At 49.8% G+C, this 18,688-nt stretch overlaps 1 protein-coding gene across 1 annotated transcript in view; it reads right to left on the bottom strand.

The window, feature by feature from the left end:
• LOC146055092 (sphingomyelin phosphodiesterase 5-like) overlaps positions 1 to 18,688 on the bottom strand; it is a 114,005-nt gene that overhangs the window by 14,789 nt on the left and 80,528 nt on the right. The window contains exons 4-5 of the mRNA XM_083168196.1: positions 6,226 to 6,366; positions 2,343 to 2,432 (exon numbers count right to left, since the gene is read on the bottom strand). Of these exons, the coding sequence (XP_083024322.1) occupies positions 2,343 to 2,432; positions 6,226 to 6,366 (231 nt within the window). The remainder of the gene's footprint in view (positions 1 to 2,342; positions 2,433 to 6,225; positions 6,367 to 18,688) is intronic.

Raw genomic sequence — 18,688 nt, 5'->3', positions numbered from 1 at the left:
ACAGTCTCTATCATGTCCCCAGTGTCAGCACATGTCCCCGTGTCCTAATACTTCTCTCCCTGTGATGTCTCCTCCTGTACCTGGTAATACCCCTGATATATGTGACAGTCTCTATCATGTCCCCCAGTGTCAGCGCATGTCCCCGTGTCCTAATACTTCTCTCCCTGTGATGTCTCCTGTACCTGGTAATACCCCTGATATATGTGACAGTCTCTATCATGTCCCCAGTGTCAGCGCATGTCCTCGTGTCCTAATACTTCTCTCCCTGTGATGTCTCCTGTACCTGGTAATACCCCTGATATATGTGACAGTCTCTATCATGTCCCCAGTGTCAGCGCATGTCCCTGCGTCCTAATACTTCTCTCCCTGTGATGTCCCCTCCTGTACCTGGTAATACCCCTGATATATGTGACAGTCTCCATCATGTCCCCAGTGTCAGCGCATGTCCCCGTGTCCTAATACTTCTCTCCCTGTGATGTCCCCTCCTGTACCTGGTGATACCCCTGATATATGTGACAGTCTCTATCATGTCCCCAGTGTCAGCGCATGTCCCTGTGTCCTAATACTTCTCTCCCTGTGATGTCTCCTGTACCTGGTAATACCCCTGATATATGTGACAGTCTCTATCATGTCCCCAGTGTCAGCGCATGTCCCTGCGTCCTAATACTTCTCTCCCTGTGATGTCTCCTGTACCTGGTAATACCCCTGATATATGTGACAGTCTCTATCATGTCCGGAGTGTCAGCGCATGTCCCCGTGTCCTAATACTTCTCTCCCTGTGATGTCCCCTCCTGTACCTGGTAATACCCCTGATATATGTGACAGTCTCTATCATGTCCCCCAGTGTCAGCGCATGTCCCTGTGTCCTAATACTTCTCTCCCTGTGATGTCCCCTCCTGTACCTGGTAATACCCCTGATATATGTGACAGTCTCCATCATGTCCCCAGTGTCAGCGCATGTCCCCGTGTCCTAATACTTCTCTCCCTGTGATGTCCCCTCCTGTACCTGGTAATACCCCTGATATATGTGACAGTCTCCATCATGTCCCCAGTGTCAGCGCATGTCCTCGTGTCCTAATACTTCTCTCCCTGTGATATCACCTCCTGTACCTGGTAATACCCCTGATATATGTGACAGTCTCCATCATGTCCCCAGTGTCAGCACATGTCCCCGTGTCCTAATACTTCTCTCCCTGTAATGTCTCCTGTACCTGGTAATACCCCTGATATATGTGACAGTCTCTATCATGTCCCAGTGTCAGCGCATGTCCCTGTGCCCTAATACTTCTCTCCCTGTGATGTCTCCTCCTGTACCTGGTAATACCCCTGATATATGTGACAGTCTCTATCATGTCCCCAGTGTCAGCGCATGTCCCCGTGTCCTAATACTTCTCTCCCTGTGATGTCTCCTGTACCTGGTAATACCCCTGATATATGTGACAGTCTCTATCATGTCCCCAGTGTCAGCGCATGTCCCCGTGTCCTAATACTTCTCTCCCTGTGATGTCTCCTGTACCTGGTAATACCCCTGATATATGTGACAGTCTCTATCATGTCCCCAGTGTCAGCGCATGTCCCCGTGTCCTAATACTTCTCTCCCTGTGATGTCCCCTCCTGTACCTGGTAATACCCCTGATATATGTGACAGTCTCCATCATGTCCCCAGTGTCAGCACATGTCCTCGTGTCCTAATACTTCTCTCCCTGTGATGTCCCCTCCTGTACCTGGTAATACCCCTGATATATGTGACAGTCTCTATCATGTCCCAGTGTCAGCGCATGTCCCCGTGTCCTAATACTTCTCTCCCTGTGATGTCTCCTCCTGTACCTGGTAATACCCCTGATATATGTGACAGTCTCTATCATGTCCCCCAGTGTCAGCGCATGTCCCTGTGTCCTTATTCTTCTCTCCCTGTGATGTCCCCTCCTGTACCTGGTAATACCCCTGATATATGTGACAGTCTCTATCATGTCCGGAGTGTCAGCGCATGTCCCCGTGTCCTAATACTTCTCTCCCTGTGATGTCCCCTCCTGTACCTGGTGATACCCCTGATATATGTGACAGTCTCTATCATGTCCCCAGTGTCAGCGCATGTCCCCGTGTCCTAATACTTCTCTCCCTGTGATGTCTCCTGTACCTGGTAATACCCCTGATATATGTATATGATATGTGTCATTGTTAGTTGCCCTTCTTTGTACAGTCTTTAGGTTATTTCTATCCTTATGTATATGTAGTTGCTCTGTAGAAGAGACAATCACTCGTCCTCCTGTGTCAGCCACAAACCTCCACCCGGTTTGCCCTAATGCCACATACAGGTACTGGGGCAGTGTGTTCTTACTCACCGACAGCTCCCGGACGGTCCCTTCCTGCGCAGTCTCTGCAGGGATCCTTGTACACGGAGAATAACTTGTGCTTTTGCTCTAAGCGGTCATCTATATAAAATAATAATTGATGCTCATAATACAAATATAAAGCAATTGTATAATATATTTCTTTTTGCTTTCTCTATGAAACATTAACCTGATTATGCAACAGATTACAGTCAACTTTTATGTAAATAACATAGCTCCAACATATATAGCATCGGTGTACAAAGTTACATCACTAAGGGCCCCATTTATCAAAATTGTTAAATGATTTGCAAATTGGTCGCGTTATTTTCGATTAAATACGTTTTCTGAACCTCACACTGCTCGGAGGCGAGCGTTTTCTGGACCTCACACTGCTCAGAGGCGAGCGTGGCACCATTTTCTGGACCTCACACACCCTGATGCAAGTGCTGAAGGGAGCCAGGAGGACGACGCTGGGGACTGGTGCTGGAGAGCCTGGGAGTCCGTCGCTCGTAAGTATGTTTACCGCTGGCTTTCTCCTCACCCCCATTCTCCTCTCTGACACCTCACCCCCATCTCATGTGGCCCAGCCCAGGATTATCCTGCGGTGCATAGACGGGGCTGCCGAAAGGGAGTGGGACAGCTGGAAGTGCTCCCACAACAATCTCTCCCAATGCAGCCTGTATTTTCTTAACCCGCATTACCTCCGCTGCTGCTCGCTGTCAGATCGCCATGCATATCTAATGAGCGCAGTGAACGGCTCCCCTCTCATTTGATATGCATGGGGTGGGGTAAGGTAAAGCAGCTTTCTAATAGTAGCAGGTACTGTCACCAGTGCACCGGGTCCTAAGGGGTTTAAAGGGGCTCAGTGCAACTGCATATAAATGGTGCACCACCCGCCGGGAATTTTGACATGCCCCCCACCTGCTGCATGCGCAGTAGTTTAATTTTTATGCGCCTCCTCACACTACATCTTTTTAGACTGAAGCACAAAAAAAGGGGAGAAACCAGTTCCCTCTTATTGTGATTCCCGTAAATTATTATTATGGGGAGGAGGGTGTGCTGCTACTGGACATGGAATATGACAAGGAAAAGAAAAACAGGAAGATTGTTGCTATGTGGCGCACCAAGGAGAATTTAACAATAAAATGTAACTTTTATTAATAGCATTCTAAAAAGCTAAATAAAACACAGACATATGACATATACACACAGACATGTGGTTAAAACGGGATATTTCTACCCCTACAACGTGGGACACCCAATGCCTTTATATTTCATTCAGTTAATCAATCATACAATATAGACAGGTGTGTTAGATAGTCTGAAAGCTGAGTGTCTCCTCTTTCCATGGGTACAAGAATTTAAAAAATCGGCCCTTGGGAACCGGAGATATCTGACTTCAAAGCAGTGGTCCCCATCCAAGCCTATTAATTGCTATTCCCAGTCAGATATTTCAGGTTCTGTCTGACAGAGTTTTTCTGAGGGTAAATTCCAAAATCTGTGTACTAGTGGCGGTGACTATTCTATGGAGAAGATTTCTCCAGCTTTTATTTCCTATTTTAGTGATTGCCACAATGACACATACACTGGCTATTCGTAGGGTAAGGCTGAGTATATATGGGTGGTATATTTTCTCATATGGAAACCTGTGTATAATGTCTAACAGGTTTTTATCTGTCACACTCGTTAGACAATTTATTATGAGAAATCGGCTGACTAACTGGGCTCGATCTGGGTATGGTGCCAAAGGTGTAATGGTCACTCTATACCCAGGTTCTGTACCGCATACACGTGGCAATCTCCAATGAGGGAGATTCTAGCGGTGTGCGTGTTATCGCCGATACCAGCCCAGGTGCGGCTCACTAGGAGGAAGCAGTAGCAGACATAATGCGCCGCTCCTCTGGAAGTATAACTCCAGAACGCCGGAGAGCAGTCGTAACACCCTATCTAAGCAGATCAAAATGCATTGTATGTGGGGAAGGGGACATGGGGGTTCACACACGAGGTGTGTGGTCAGCGCACGCTTCGCTGAGAGCTTCGTCAGGACCAACCTGGGTCCTGGTTCAGATGTTGCCATGCAGTGCCCCTTTGCCTTTTGTTACGCCACTTACAAGATCCCCAAAGGCGTTCAATGTTTTGCGTATGAACCCCAGTCTCCGGATTAACAAAATTATAGCGGTGGTTTACCCGTGCATGGTGGTACCCTGCCTGCGCCAGCTGTTGAGTGTTATATGCACACCAGCAATCCGAATATATAGTCATCCCAGGTTCTATATATTTGTTGATGACTGCCATCATGGTGCTGGCGTCACGTCTGTCCACAGGCATTATAAAACACTCACCGGTGTCTCTGGATAGGCCTCCAAACAACCACTGTTGAGGCAGCACACGTCCGACATGACTTTTTCTCTATACAAACAGACTCTCGTCCACCTCAACTATTTTTCCCTCACCTGCCTCACCCCACCACACGCCACTGCAGAAACCAATGTGCCGCACGGAAACTTATCTTCTTTCAGCAGGCTTCAATGTGGCAGAACCACATGCTCTCCTTCATACTCAAGTGCGTTGGGTATCCATTAACACAGTTTTGTGTCAGTGGCAGCAAATGGTGCTGCTGTCTGCGGCAGGTTAAACATCGTGAGAGGTTCTGCAGCCATTCCCCAGTCACTTCACCTTCACCTCTGACTGACTACGGTAACTGCGTAATGCTGACTGACTATGCTAACCTCGGGAACACTATGCTGAATCTGACAGGGACGCTGACTACGCTGGCCACGGGAAACACTACGCTACTTCTGACAGGGACGCTGACTACGCTAAGCGGCCGTGGGAATAGTATGCTACTTTTGACTGACTACGCTAACTACACTGGCCACGCGAACACTACGCTGATTCTGACAGGGATGCTACGCTAACTACGTAACAGGCGCCGTGCTATTACACATGTACTGTAAACTGATATCAGAAATAATACACATATACATACATGAATATACATACATACATACATAAACACATACATACAGAAAGCAAGCAAGCCCTTTTAGCAACTCATCCCTGTACCAGTGATCTGCTTATAACTGGAGAGCTGCCCTCTGCTGAGGAAATGGCGCTGAGGGCTGCAGTTCCCGTTCTAAGGTAGCTCCACCCCCTGTAATGGCGCCGGAGCTACTGAGGTGATTATACTGGCAAAACTGTAAAAAACAGAGGAAAGTGAGGTGGGGTATGGGATCCCCCCCCAAAGAGGGTCCATATGCCCACCTGCACGAATGCCGCACAATGTAAAACCAGGGGACCCCCCTAGTGGGGCACCTGGTATGAGCTCACCACTCTGACATGTAGGGGTGTGCAGCATGCTGCAGGTGTGTGTGCATGGGCGCTATGCCCAGCCGTACACTAACCGTGCCAGAACTGGGTTCTGTCAGCAGGGATCGGAGCAGCACCTAATGAGGTCGGTATCCACCCACCCCTAAGGTCCCACGTCACAGGCATGCTGTCTGCCCAAACAGCATGCCCAAATAAACAAAACTAAAATAAACTAAAGAAAAATCTCAGGAGCTCCAGAGTGTGCATCCTCTCCTGAGGGAACATTTTTCTAAACTGAGCTGTGGTGGGGGCATAGGGGGGGAGGAGCCAGCACACTGTGTTGACATTTTTTTTATGGGCCCTGGCTCCTTTGGACCCATCTATACCCATCACTGCGCAGTGGGTAGAATCAGTAAATGATGGCAAGAGTCACTCCCCATTTGGCCAGGTCCCATGAGACTGGAACCTGGTCCATTATCGTCAGGGTCATAGCCAGTGTGGGCAGGTGTCTGTCCAGAAACCATAGAAACATCCAGTTCTGCAAGCATTATACAGTCAGTCCAAAACCAGAGAATACACTCACCTGAGGAGCAATTGTCAAAGTTCAAATCCCCACAAAGGACATCAAAAGCCACAAGTTCTCCATCTTCTCTATGCCGAGTCTGAAAGTCGCACACCCACTGAAGTAGGAGAGACAACTGATCGCAACGTATGATGGCATCACCTAGACAGAGCATTAGATGAGTCAGTGCTTATGGTGGTATCACCTAGACAGAGCATTAGATAGACCCGGGGATTATGGCAGTATCACCTAGACAGAGCGTTAGATAGACCCGGGGTTTATGGCAGTATCACCTAGACAGAGCGTTAGATAGACTCGGGGATTATGGCAGTATCACCTAGACAGAGCATTAGATAGACCCGGGGTTTATGGCAGTATCACCTAGACAGAGCGTTAGATAGACTCGGGGATTATGGCAGTATCACCTAGACAGAGCATTAGATAGACCCGGGGTTTATGGTGGTATCACCTAGACAGAGCATTAGATAGACCCGGGGTTTATGGTGGTATCACCTAGACAGAGCATTAGATAGACTCGGGGATTATGGCAGTATCACCTAGACAGAGCATTAGATAGACCCGGGGTTTATGGCAGTATCACCTAGACAGAGCGTTAGATAGACTCGGGGATTATGGCAGTATCACCTAGACAGAGCATTAGATAGACCCGGGGTTTATGGCAGTATCACCTAGACAGATCGTTAGATAGACCCGGGGTTTATGGTGGTATCACCTAGACAGATCGTTAGATAGACCCGGGGTTTATGGTGGTATCACCTAGATAGAGCATTTGATAGACCCGGGGTTTATGGTGGTATCACCTAGTTAGAGCATTAGATAGACCCGGGGTTTATGGTGGTATCACCTAGACAGAGCATTAGATAGACCCAGGGTTTATGGCAGTATCACCTAGACAGACCATTAGATAGACCCGGGGTTTATGGCAGTATCACCTTGACAGAGCGTTAGATAGACCCGGGGTTTATGGTGGTATCACCTAGATAGAGCATTAGATAGACTTGGGGTTTATGGCAGTATCACCTAGATAGAGCATTAGATAGACCCAGGGTTTATGGTGGTATCACCTAGACAGAGCATTAGACAAACCCAGGGTTTATGGCAGTATCACCTAGACAGACCATTAGATAGACCCGGGGTTTATGGTGGTATCACCTAGATAGAGCATTAGATAGACTTGGGGTTTATGGCAGTATCTCCTAGACAGAGCGTTAGATAGACCCAGGGTTTATGGTGGTATCACCTAGATAGAGCATTAGATAGACTTGGGGTTTATGGCAGTATCACCTAGATAGAGCATTAGATAGACTTGGGGTTTATGGCAGTATCACCTAGATAGAGCATTAGATAGACCCGGGGTTTATGGTGGTATCACCTAGACAGAGCATTAGATAGACCCGGGGTTTATGGTGGTATCACCTAGACAGAGCATTAGATAGACTCGGGGATTATGGCAGTATCACCTAGACAGAGCATTAGATAGACCCGGGGTTTATGGCAGTATCACCTAGACAGAGCGTTAGATAGACTCGGGGATTATGGCAGTATCACCTAGACAGAGCATTAGATAGACCCGGGGTTTATGGCAGTATCACCTAGACAGAGCATTAGATAGACCCGGGGTTTATGGTGGTATCACCTAGACAGAGCATTAGATAGACTCGGGGATTATGGCAGTATCACCTAGACAGAGCATTAGATAGACCCGGGGTTTATGGCAGTATCACCTAGACAGAGCGTTAGATAGACTCGGGGATTATGGCAGTATCACCTAGACAGAGCATTAGATAGACCCGGGGTTTATGGCAGTATCACCTAGACAGAGCGTTAGATAGACTCGGGGATTATGGCAGTATCACCTAGACAGATCGTTAGATAGACCCGGGGTTTATGGTGGTATCACCTAGACAGATCGTTAGATAGACCCGGGGTTTATGGTGGTATCACCTAGATAGAGCATTTGATAGACCCGGGGTTTATGGTGGTATCACCTAGTTAGAGCATTAGATAGACCCGGGGTTTATGGTGGTATCACCTAGACAGAGCATTAGATAGACCCAGGGTTTATGGCAGTATCACCTAGACAGACCATTAGATAGACCCGGGGTTTATGGCAGTATCACCTTGACAGAGCGTTAGATAGACCCGGGGTTTATGGTGGTATCACCTAGATAGAGCATTAGATAGACTTGGGGTTTATGGCAGTATCACCTAGATAGAGCATTAGATAGACCCAGGGTTTATGGTGGTATCACCTAGACAGAGCATTAGACAAACCCAGGGTTTATGGCAGTATCACCTAGACAGACCATTAGATAGACCCGGGGTTTATGGTGGTATCACCTAGATAGAGCATTAGATAGACTTGGGGTTTATGGCAGTATCTCCTAGACAGAGCGTTAGATAGACCCAGGGTTTATGGTGGTATCACCTAGATAGAGCATTAGATAGACTTGGGGTTTATGGCAGTATCACCTAGATAGAGCATTAGATAGACTTGGGGTTTATGGCAGTATCACCTAGATAGAGCATTAGATAGACCCAGGGTTTATGGCAGTATCTCCTAGACAGAGCGTTAGATAGAATTGAAGGAAAGAGATATGTCAGTCGCACAGGTTAGTAACGTTTTCATATAGCTTAAAGGACCCTCCCAGATACAGGTATAATTATAATAATTTCATGTAGATAATGAGGGTGTGCTACCATAAGCATGGAGTTTACAAGGATAGAAAAACAGGAAGAATGCCTTTCGCTGGTGCACCTAAGAATAAGTTGAACTCATAATACATAACTTTTATTGGGTATACATTTAAAATTTTTGCGAAATAAAACCAAGACATACAACAATCACACTAATAAAAAAGGGGAGGATGTTCCCCTGACTCAGAGTGACCCCCTGATCACCACAACCCCAATATGTAAGTGTTTTTTGTACCGTAGGCAATAGAAAAAGAGTAGATATTCTCTTATATTAAGCGGACTAGCGGTGAGGTCTTTTTAATATAATAGTTTCTCACGCGCTGGGAGATAATCACATAGACTTGGGTGAGGCACGCAACTATTGAGGACAATCCTCCGATAGTGCTGCCGTCAGCCCTGGTAGCCGCTACCGTCCCTTAATACTGAGGGCTGGTGAACCGTATACGAGGTGTGCAGGCTTGCGTTCACCCAGCTCACTCAGATACCGCTGAGTCTGGCGCCAGACTAGCGTGTCGGTCACCGGGTGGACCGCTCACGATGGTTGCGCAACAGTACAATTCAAAATTTCAACATTGTATGTGGGGAGGGGAAGAGGGGGTTTTACAACACACTGAGTGTGTTAAGATGGTCAGCGTACGCTTCGCAGTGAACGCTTCCTCAGGACCCTGAGGATGTTGAAATTTTGAATTGTACTGTTGCGCAACCATCGTGAGCGGTCCACTCGGTGACCGACACGCTAGTCTGGCGCCAGACCCAGCGGTATCTGAGTGATCTGGGTGAACGAGGCAAGTGCAAGCCTGCACACCTCATATACGGTTCACCAGCCCTCAGTATTAAGGGACGGTAGCGGCTACCAGGGCTGACGGCAGCACTATCGGAGGATTGTCCTCAATAGTTGCGTGCCTCACCCAAGTCTATGTGATTATCTCCCAGCGCGTGAGAAACTATTATATTAAAAAGACCTCACCGCTAGTCCGCTTAATATAAGAGAATATCTACTCTTTTTCTATTGACTACGGTACAAAAAACACTTACATATTGGGGTTGTGGTGATCAGGGGGTCACACTGAGTCAGGGGAACATCCTCCCCTTTTTTATTAGTGTGATTGTTGTATGTCTTGGTTTTATTTCGCAAAAATTTTAAATGTATACCCAATAAAAGTTATGTATTATGAGTTCAACTTATTCTTAGGTGCACCAGCGAAAGGCATTCTTCCTGTTTTTCTATCCAGAGCGTTAGATAGACTTGGGGTTTATGGTGGTATCACCTAGACAGACCATTAGATAGACTTGGGGTTTATGGCGGTATCACCTAGACAGAGCATTAGATAGACCCGGGTTTATGGCGGTATCACACAGAGCATTAGATAGACTTGGGGATTATGGCAGTATCACCTAGACAGAGTCAGGGTTCACAAATACTCGATATACTGTACCAAGTATTTTACCCTCTTTTGAGTACCTGGAACTCCTTTTTTTTAGGTATTGTTAGTAGAAGGGGACCCCTGCCGGACCCTAACTCCGTTGCCTCAGACAGGAGTCGGCAGCTGTGTGCAGAGCTAGGCTTCGCCTGGGCCCGTCTCGGCTGGGGAGCGAGTTAGGCCCGCTCCGCTCCGCTACAGGCAGGTCTTAAGGGTGGACAACACCTGCTGCCGAGGCCAGGAGAGCGCAAGGGGATAACCTAACTAACCCTGAGATGGCAAGGGACCCTAATCCCACTGAGAACAATGGCTCAACTACGGGCGTAACAATACGCAAAGGTGTACCATAAATCCAAAGCAAGCGTAACAATACACAGAAGTGTCTCAGTATAACCAAAAGCACAGTAAAGGAGGTTTGGGGGAATACCCCACTTATCTGTGCACAGCAGGACAGGTCAGCTGGAACCAAGGAAGGACAGGAGACTGCACACGGACACACAGATGGGCTAGATACTGGATGCGGACACTTGGAACAAAACTGGAAGCTGCACATGGACACACAGATGGGCTAGATACTGGATGCGGACACTAGGAACAAACTGGAAGCTGCACATGGACACGAGGATAGGCTGGATACTGGACACGGACTCAGGAACAGGATGGGAGCACAGGAACACTTCTAGCAAAGACTGAAGCTATAACCGGCAGGAAGTAATAGATGAAGAAGGTTTATATAGTGAACACCAGGAAGTGATCAACACACATAGCCTGCAGGTGAGCATAGCAAGCTAGCAGTTGATGAGAACACCTGAGCCCTAATCACACACCCACACAGACAGAGTGAGCTGCAATGGCCCAGGCTGACCACCGGAGGTCACCAACGAGCAAATACCAACACAGACAGGAAAATACACAGGGAGCCAACACACAGGGGAATGCTTGAATCTGTGCATAACACCGATCCGCTGGAGGCGGATCGTAACAGTATCCCCCCCTAAAAAAGGTGGACTCCGGACACCTAAGTAGGATACGACAAAGACAGAACAGAGCTAATGTCTCCGACGAGACTTCTTCTTCTTCTTCTTCTTCTTTGGTAAATTGGTAAAGGAAGCCGTCCCTGGTTTACAATAAGCTTCTTCGAAGACCATAGGGCTGGGGTAGCCAACCCTAGTCCTCGAGAGCTACCAACAGTGCATGTTTTGCAGGTCTCCTCACAGAATCACAAGTGAGCTAATTAGCTCCATCTGTGTATCTTTTAAAATGTGTCAGTGATTAATGAGTGCAGCTGTGCAGCAGCTAGGTTGTCTTGAAAATGTGAACTGTTGGTAGCTCTCGAGGGCTAGGGTTGGCTACCACTGCCATAGGGCCTTTATATACCGGATAACCATCAATCTCCGAATCAGAATCAGATACAGACTCAAGCCTAGACCTCAGTGCTCTAGAAGCTAACATTTCAGGGATATATCTGTTAGACGGAGTCAAGAAAGCACACCCCGCGGTAATAGCTAAGGGCTGGGCTTTCATCACCAACGATCTCACTTGAGGTTGTGGCTATAGGGACCCCCCGTGAGGATATGGCCTTATGAGCAGATCTTTTGGCTGAATCTCCCAAATCCGAAGAAGGTTCTGCCGGCCAGGAGGTCGGCCCAGAGACATCTGAATCAACCTTATTGGGGCCAAATCTTTCTAATACAGCATCCTTAAATGCTGAGAAGTTCTTTAACAAGGGATCCTCAGACTGAACCAATTTGGACGCCCATCTGAAAGGCACACCTCTGAAGGAATATATTAGATATAACACCAAATTGTCAGAAGTGATGCCTAAAAACGGTCTGGACTCCATGATGATGACATAATGTTCTAATAATGCAACAAATTGGGCTAAGTCCCCATCAAAGACTATAGAGGGAGAAATATTATCCAAGACATCAGACATTTCACTCTCTGTTACCTGACTGGACTGCATATCTGGGACTATGGCCTGTGGGGCTGAGACTTCAAAGTCTGATGGTCCTTCTCGTGTGGCAGCACTATGATGAGTCTCTGGCTGAACAATACAGTGATGCATTTCTGACTGGGCAGCACAATGGTGAATCTCCGGCTGAGCAGCACTAGGGTGAAACTCTGGCTGCGCAACACTGTGAAGTGCTTCTAAGTGAGCAGCACGATAATGAGTCTCTGGCTGATTCGCACCATGGAGAAACTCTGGCTGTGCAGTGCTACGAAATACTTCGGAATGAGCGGCACGACAGTGAGACTCTGGCTGAACAGCACAAGGTAGACCAACAGCTGTTCTCTCGAAGCCACCGGCAAGGCTGGAACTTAGCTGAGAAGCAGGACAATCAGGATTCCTCTGAGAGATGGGGCAGACAGAGTCCCCTTCTGGGGCAACAGAACAGACAAAGTCCCCTTCTGGGGCAACAGGACAGACAAAGTCCCCTTCTGGGGCAACAGGACAGACAAAGTCCCCTTCTGGGGCGACAGGACAGACAGAGTCCCCTTCTGGGGCGACAAGACAGACAGAGTCCCCTTCTGGGGCGACAAGACAGACAGAGTCCCCTTCTGGGGCGACAAGACAGACAGAGTCCCCTTCTGGGGCGACAAGACAGACAGAGTCCCCTTCTGGGGCGACAAGACAGACAGAGTCCCCTTCTGGGGCGACAAGACAGACAGAGTCCCCTTCTGTGGCGACAAGACAGACAGAGTCCCCTTCTGGGGCGACAAGACAGACAGAGTCCCCTTCTGGGGCGACAAGACAGACAGAGTCCCCTTTTGGGGCGACACAGGCTTGAACCCCTTTTGGGGCGACACAGGCTTGAACCCCCTCTGGGGCGACACAGGCTTGAACCCCCTCTGGGGCGACACAGGCTTGAACCCCCTCTGGGGCGACACAGGCTTGAACCCCCTCTGGGGCGACACAGGCTTGAACCCCCTCTGGGGCGACACAGGCTTGAACCCCCTCTGGGGCGACACAGGCTTGAACCCCCTCTGGGGCGACACAGGCTTGAACCCCCTCTGGGGCGACGCCAACTTGAACCCCTTCTGGGGCTGCGCACTTCGGGACCCCACTCGGGGCTGCGCACTTCGGGACCCCACTCGGGGCTGCGCACTTCGGGACCCCACTCGGGGCTGCGCACTTCGGGACCCCACTCGGGGCTGCGCACTTCGGGACCCCACTCGGGGCTGCGCACTTCGGGACCCCACTCGGGGCTGCGCACTTCGGGACCCCACTCGGGGCTGCGCACTTCGGGACCCCACTCGGGGCTGCGCACTTCGGGACCCCACTCGGGGCTGCGGCCTCCGGGACCCCACTCGGGGCTGCGGCCTCCGGGACCCCACTCGGGGCTGCGGCCTCCGGGACCCCACTCGGGGCTGCAAACTGAGGCTTCGGGCCCCCACTCGGGGCTGCGGCCTCCGGGACCCCACTCGGGGCTGCGGCCTCGACACAGGCCTGACCCCCCTTTGGGGCTGCATCGGCCTGAACCCCTTCTGGGGCGACACCGGCTTCAGGCCGGCTCTGCGGGCCCCCGGCATCAGACCGGCACGGCGGGCCCCCGGCATCAGGCTCGCTCGGCGGGCCCCCGGCATCAGGCTCGCTCGGCGGGCCCCCGGCATCAGACTGGCACGGCGGGCCTCCGGCATATGACTCAACCACCTGGGCTTTCCCTTCAAGGGTTTGCAACTCTGACTCCCTGGTCATTAAAACATCAGCACTGGGACCAGTAGAAAAAGGCAGAGTGCTTTTACTGGGAGACTCGGCAGAGAGCTCCTCTGCCACAGTGGAGACAGGCTTAGATCTAACAACCTGCTCAGACCTGGCCAGAGAAGATACCCTGTCGGCACCACCGGAATTACGCAAGCCACACGTCTGCAAGAAGTGGCCAGAATCTCCACAGTATAAGCATAGATTAAGGTTTCTACGCCGCTGACGCTCCTCTAATGGAAGCTTCGGCCGTAGATAACTTCTATGCTTTACCTGACCCTCTGGGTCTGAGGACTTGCTGCCTAATACTTCCTTAGGCAGGGCCTCATTAGGGGTTGAACGAACCCCAGTGACCTCTGGGAGGACCAGAAAAATATCAGTGATGAGTCTTTGCAGCTGCAGAAGAGACTGCTGCAAAATCTCCCACTGTCCAGGTTTTACGGCATTGAATGCCAAATTTAGAGCCGCTAATGATTCTTGCATGGCCTGCATGATATGGCCATGCAAGTTTATACACCAGCAAGAAAAAACTGACACAAGAATAAACTGACACGGGCAAAAAAAACTGACACAAGAATAAACTGACACGGGCAAAAAACTGACACGGGCAAAAAACTGACACGGGCAGAAAACTGACACGGGCAGAAAACTGACACGGGCAGAAAACTGACACGGGCAAAAAACTGACACGGGCAAAAAACTGACACAAGAATAAACTGACACGGGCAAAAAAAAACTGACACAAGAATAAACTGACACGGGCAAAAAACTGACACGGGCAAAAAACTGACACGGGCAAAAAACTGACACGGGCAAAAAACTGACACAGGCAAAAAACTGACACGGCTGGAAATCTCTGGACTGAGAGGGCAGAACCCAGCTCCAGAGTGCTGTATGGCCGGTTATAATGTTAGGAGAAGGGGACCCCTGCCGGACCCTAACTCCGTTGCCTCAGACAGGAGTCGGCAGCTGTGTGCAGAGCTAGGCTTCGCCTGGGCCCGTCTCGGCTGGGGACCGAGTTAGGCCCGCTCCGCTCCGCTACAGGCAGGTCTTAAGGGTGGACAACACCTGCTGCCGAGGCCAGGAGAGCGCAAGGGGATAACCTAACTAACCCTGAGATGGCAAGGGACCCTAATCCCACTGAGAACAATGGCTCAACTACGGGCGTAACAATACGCAAAGGTGTACCATAAATCCAAAGCAAGCGTAACAATACACAGAAGTGTCTCAGTATAACCAAAAGCACAGTAAAGGAGGTTTGGGGGAATACCCCACTTATCTGTGCACAGCAGGACAGGTCAGCTGGAACCAAAGAAGGACAGGAGACTGCACACGGACACACAGATGGGCTAGATACTGGATGCGGACACTAGGAACAAACTGGAAGCTGCACATGGACACGAGGATAGGCTGGATACTGGACACGGACTCAGGAACAGGATGGGAGCACAGGAACACTTCTAGCAAAGACTGAAGCTATAACCGGCAGGAAGTAATAGATGAGGAAGGTTTATATAGTGAACACCAGGAAGTGATCAACACACATAGCCTGCAGGTGAGCATAGCAAGCTAGCAGTTGATGAGAACACCTGAGCCCTAATCACACACCCACACAGACAGAGTGAGCTGCAATGGCCCAGGCTGACCACCGGAGGTCACCAACGAGCAAATACCAACACAGACAGGAAAATACACAGGGAGCCAACACACAGGGGAATGCTTGAATCTGTGCATAACAACGATCCGCTGGAGGCGGATCGTAACAGGTATGCCTGCGTCCCCTGGGACACGCTCTACCAGATCGGTGTGTGTCTCCCCACATCGTCCCCCCGTAGTGTCAGTGCTCAGATTCCCGCCATTTTAGTTTTTCTTTTTTACTTAAAGTACAGCAGTATAAGTGTGGGTGCGGGGGCTCAAGGGAAGGAAAGGCTGGTGGGGGTCAGGAAGCTCTCAGCACAGCATTCCCCAGCAGCAGCAGCTCCAGATCCCCATGTGCACCCATGACAGCATCTGTGGCTGATTAAGTGAGTATGATTTACATCTACTATGCCTCCCATTCAGCGATCACCAAGGTTCCCTCCCCCGGCTACCTCACGCTGTCAATCAAACATACGGAACCCTCCAGCCTCCGACAATCAATTAGTGATGGCGCGTTTAGATGCTACATAGGCGGGATCCCGCCTATCTCCACACACACCTTGAGAAAGCCAACTCGGTGAAACGATCGTTGGTGGTAGTGGATTGACGATATCCACAAGCATCAGCAGCAGCAACCCACGAAACCAGAACACAGTGCTGCAGGCTGCACAGACAGGTACACTCTCCCCTCCCCCCCCGTACTTCTCCTTCCTCTGCTCAGCTAACCTCTTCCTTCTCACTACAGACTACCTGCATACCCTACCCTACCTCTCTACTCTCATTAATTTCTCTGCTGGGCATTTCAATTAGGTGATGCTCATCCCCCACCATTGGAGCACCGCTACAAGTGGGGGACAGCAGCACACCTATCCCAGCATCTAAACCTCATAGTGTTTCTCACAGACTTATCTCCTTGTCTGGGAACACTCATCCCTGGATGTCCCAGCATTCCACTCTACACTGGAAACAATCTAACCAGAGGGTCTCTGTAACATATGGGGAAAGCCGTACCCCATCTTTTTGCTCCAATTGAGGTCTCCCTTTCTGTATACAAGCCCGCTCACCCGCCATACCTACAACTGCCCATCAGAATTAACCTGATGGTAGCTAGTACAAGGTGTTGAATACCTCAAAGGAGAAGAGGGACCTCTCTTTTCCACCTGTACCATAGGTATACAAAGCAGGGCAGCAGCCGCTTTCACTAAGGGGATCCGAGAGCCTGCTTCTGGACCTTCCTTTATATCCCACAGGAAACGGTGATCTCCCATAATACCTACAAAGCATACTGTGGCAGCTGGAGTGTGTGGTAGTATACCTGCGCACCAAGTGATTATTGTTGGGGACTAGCTGCAAAGCACTAGGTATGGTCTGACTTCACCGTCCTGATAAATACACAGTCATAAAAAGTGGGTTTTTGTGCTGAGCTCTATCCCTGTATCTTACTGTGGTGCACTGAATAAGTAGGCAATTTGTATGTGGTAACAATATTTTACTTAATAAATATAAAGTGATACTGTTGCAAGTGCCTGGGTTCAATAAGTCTGAGATCGAGGTCCCCTAAGAATGCACACCAGGCTTGCAGTACGTCGTGCCAGGCTCTGTGGGGGGCGGTCTCCTTATTACCCTGAAACCTTAAGAATAAAGTATTGTCCACTTATCCTCCTTTATGGGGGAGAGATAAAGTACAAATCTGCAAAAGTCCAGTTTTTCTGAGTGCGGCATCCCGCAAATCAGATAATGAGGTCTGTACAAGTATGCATATCTTCGGGTACCCCTTTATGACGTCAAATTGTAAGTGTGCAGGTTTTCGGGAGAGGGTGTGGATGGTGCAGCTTAGGGTGCCAGTGTTAACAGGAGTGCTCAGGTCCGCGTGACCGCGGCACACGTGTGGTCAGCACAGTGTGCTGTGGTCGCGGTCTCTGTGTCAGCAGCTCCGTGTATGTACAGGAGATGGGACTGACGCCGCCGTAGCCAATAGATTGGCGTGTGTGCCGTGTCGCACCGTCCTGCCTGGGGTCCCTCCTGCCTCGCGTTTCTGACCCTACTTCCTACTTACCATCTCCTTACAGCTTGGTGCGTCCTCCGTCTCTCGCCCGCCGCTTGCTTCTGTCAGAGCGTGCGGACTCAGCTGCTTGCGCCGTGAGGGGAGCGGGTGGATGTTTCTCGTCGGGGTATTTCCTGTGGATATGTGCCTTGGTTACTTCTTAGTGGGTGTCTTCCTCAAAGCGTCAATCAGACGTCAATCATTTATCTGCAGGTGTGGCCTCCTGCAGACGTTCACCTCTGCTTTGATTGTGATGGCTCACTCAGCTGCTTGTCATGATTGTGATGGCTCACTCAGCTGCTTGTCATGATTGCGATGGCTCACTCAGCTGCTTGCCCATGATCGCGATGGCTCACTCAGCTGCTTGCCATGATTGCGATGGCTCACTCAGCTGCTTGCCATGATTGCGATGGCTCACTCAGCTGCTTGCCATGATTGCGATGGCTCACTCAGCTGCTTGCCATGATTGCGATGGCTCACTCAGCTGCTTGCCATGATTGCGATGGCTCACTCAGCTGCTTGCCCATGATCGCGATGGCTCACTCAGCTGCTTGCCATGATTGCGATGGCTCACTCAGCTGCTTGCCATGATTGCGATGGCTCACTCAGCTGCTTGCCATGATTGCGATGGCTCACTCAGCTGCTTGCCCATGATCGCGATGGCTCACTCAGCTGCTTGCCATGATTGCGATGGCTCACTCAGCTGCTTGCCATGATTGCGATGGCTCACTCAGCTGCTTGCCATGATTGCGATGGCTCACTCAGCTGCTTGCCATGATCGCGATGGCTCACTCAGCTGCTTGTCATGATTGTGATGGCTCACTCAGCTGCTTGCCATGATTGTCAATACGGTCATTGTCTCCCTTTCATAACAAACACCTATGTTGGTAATTAGCTCACATATGTTGAGCCATATTGTGTGCATGTATCCGATGTGTAATGTGTTACTTGATTCAAGTA

The sequence above is a fragment of the Crinia signifera genome, unplaced genomic scaffold, assembly GCF_055691185.1.
Source record: "Crinia signifera unplaced genomic scaffold, ASM5569118v1 HAP2_SCAFFOLD_323, whole genome shotgun sequence".
Classification (NCBI taxonomy): Eukaryota; Metazoa; Chordata; class Amphibia; order Anura; family Myobatrachidae; genus Crinia; species Crinia signifera.
This window is presented reverse-complemented; position numbering and strand designations above follow the sequence as displayed.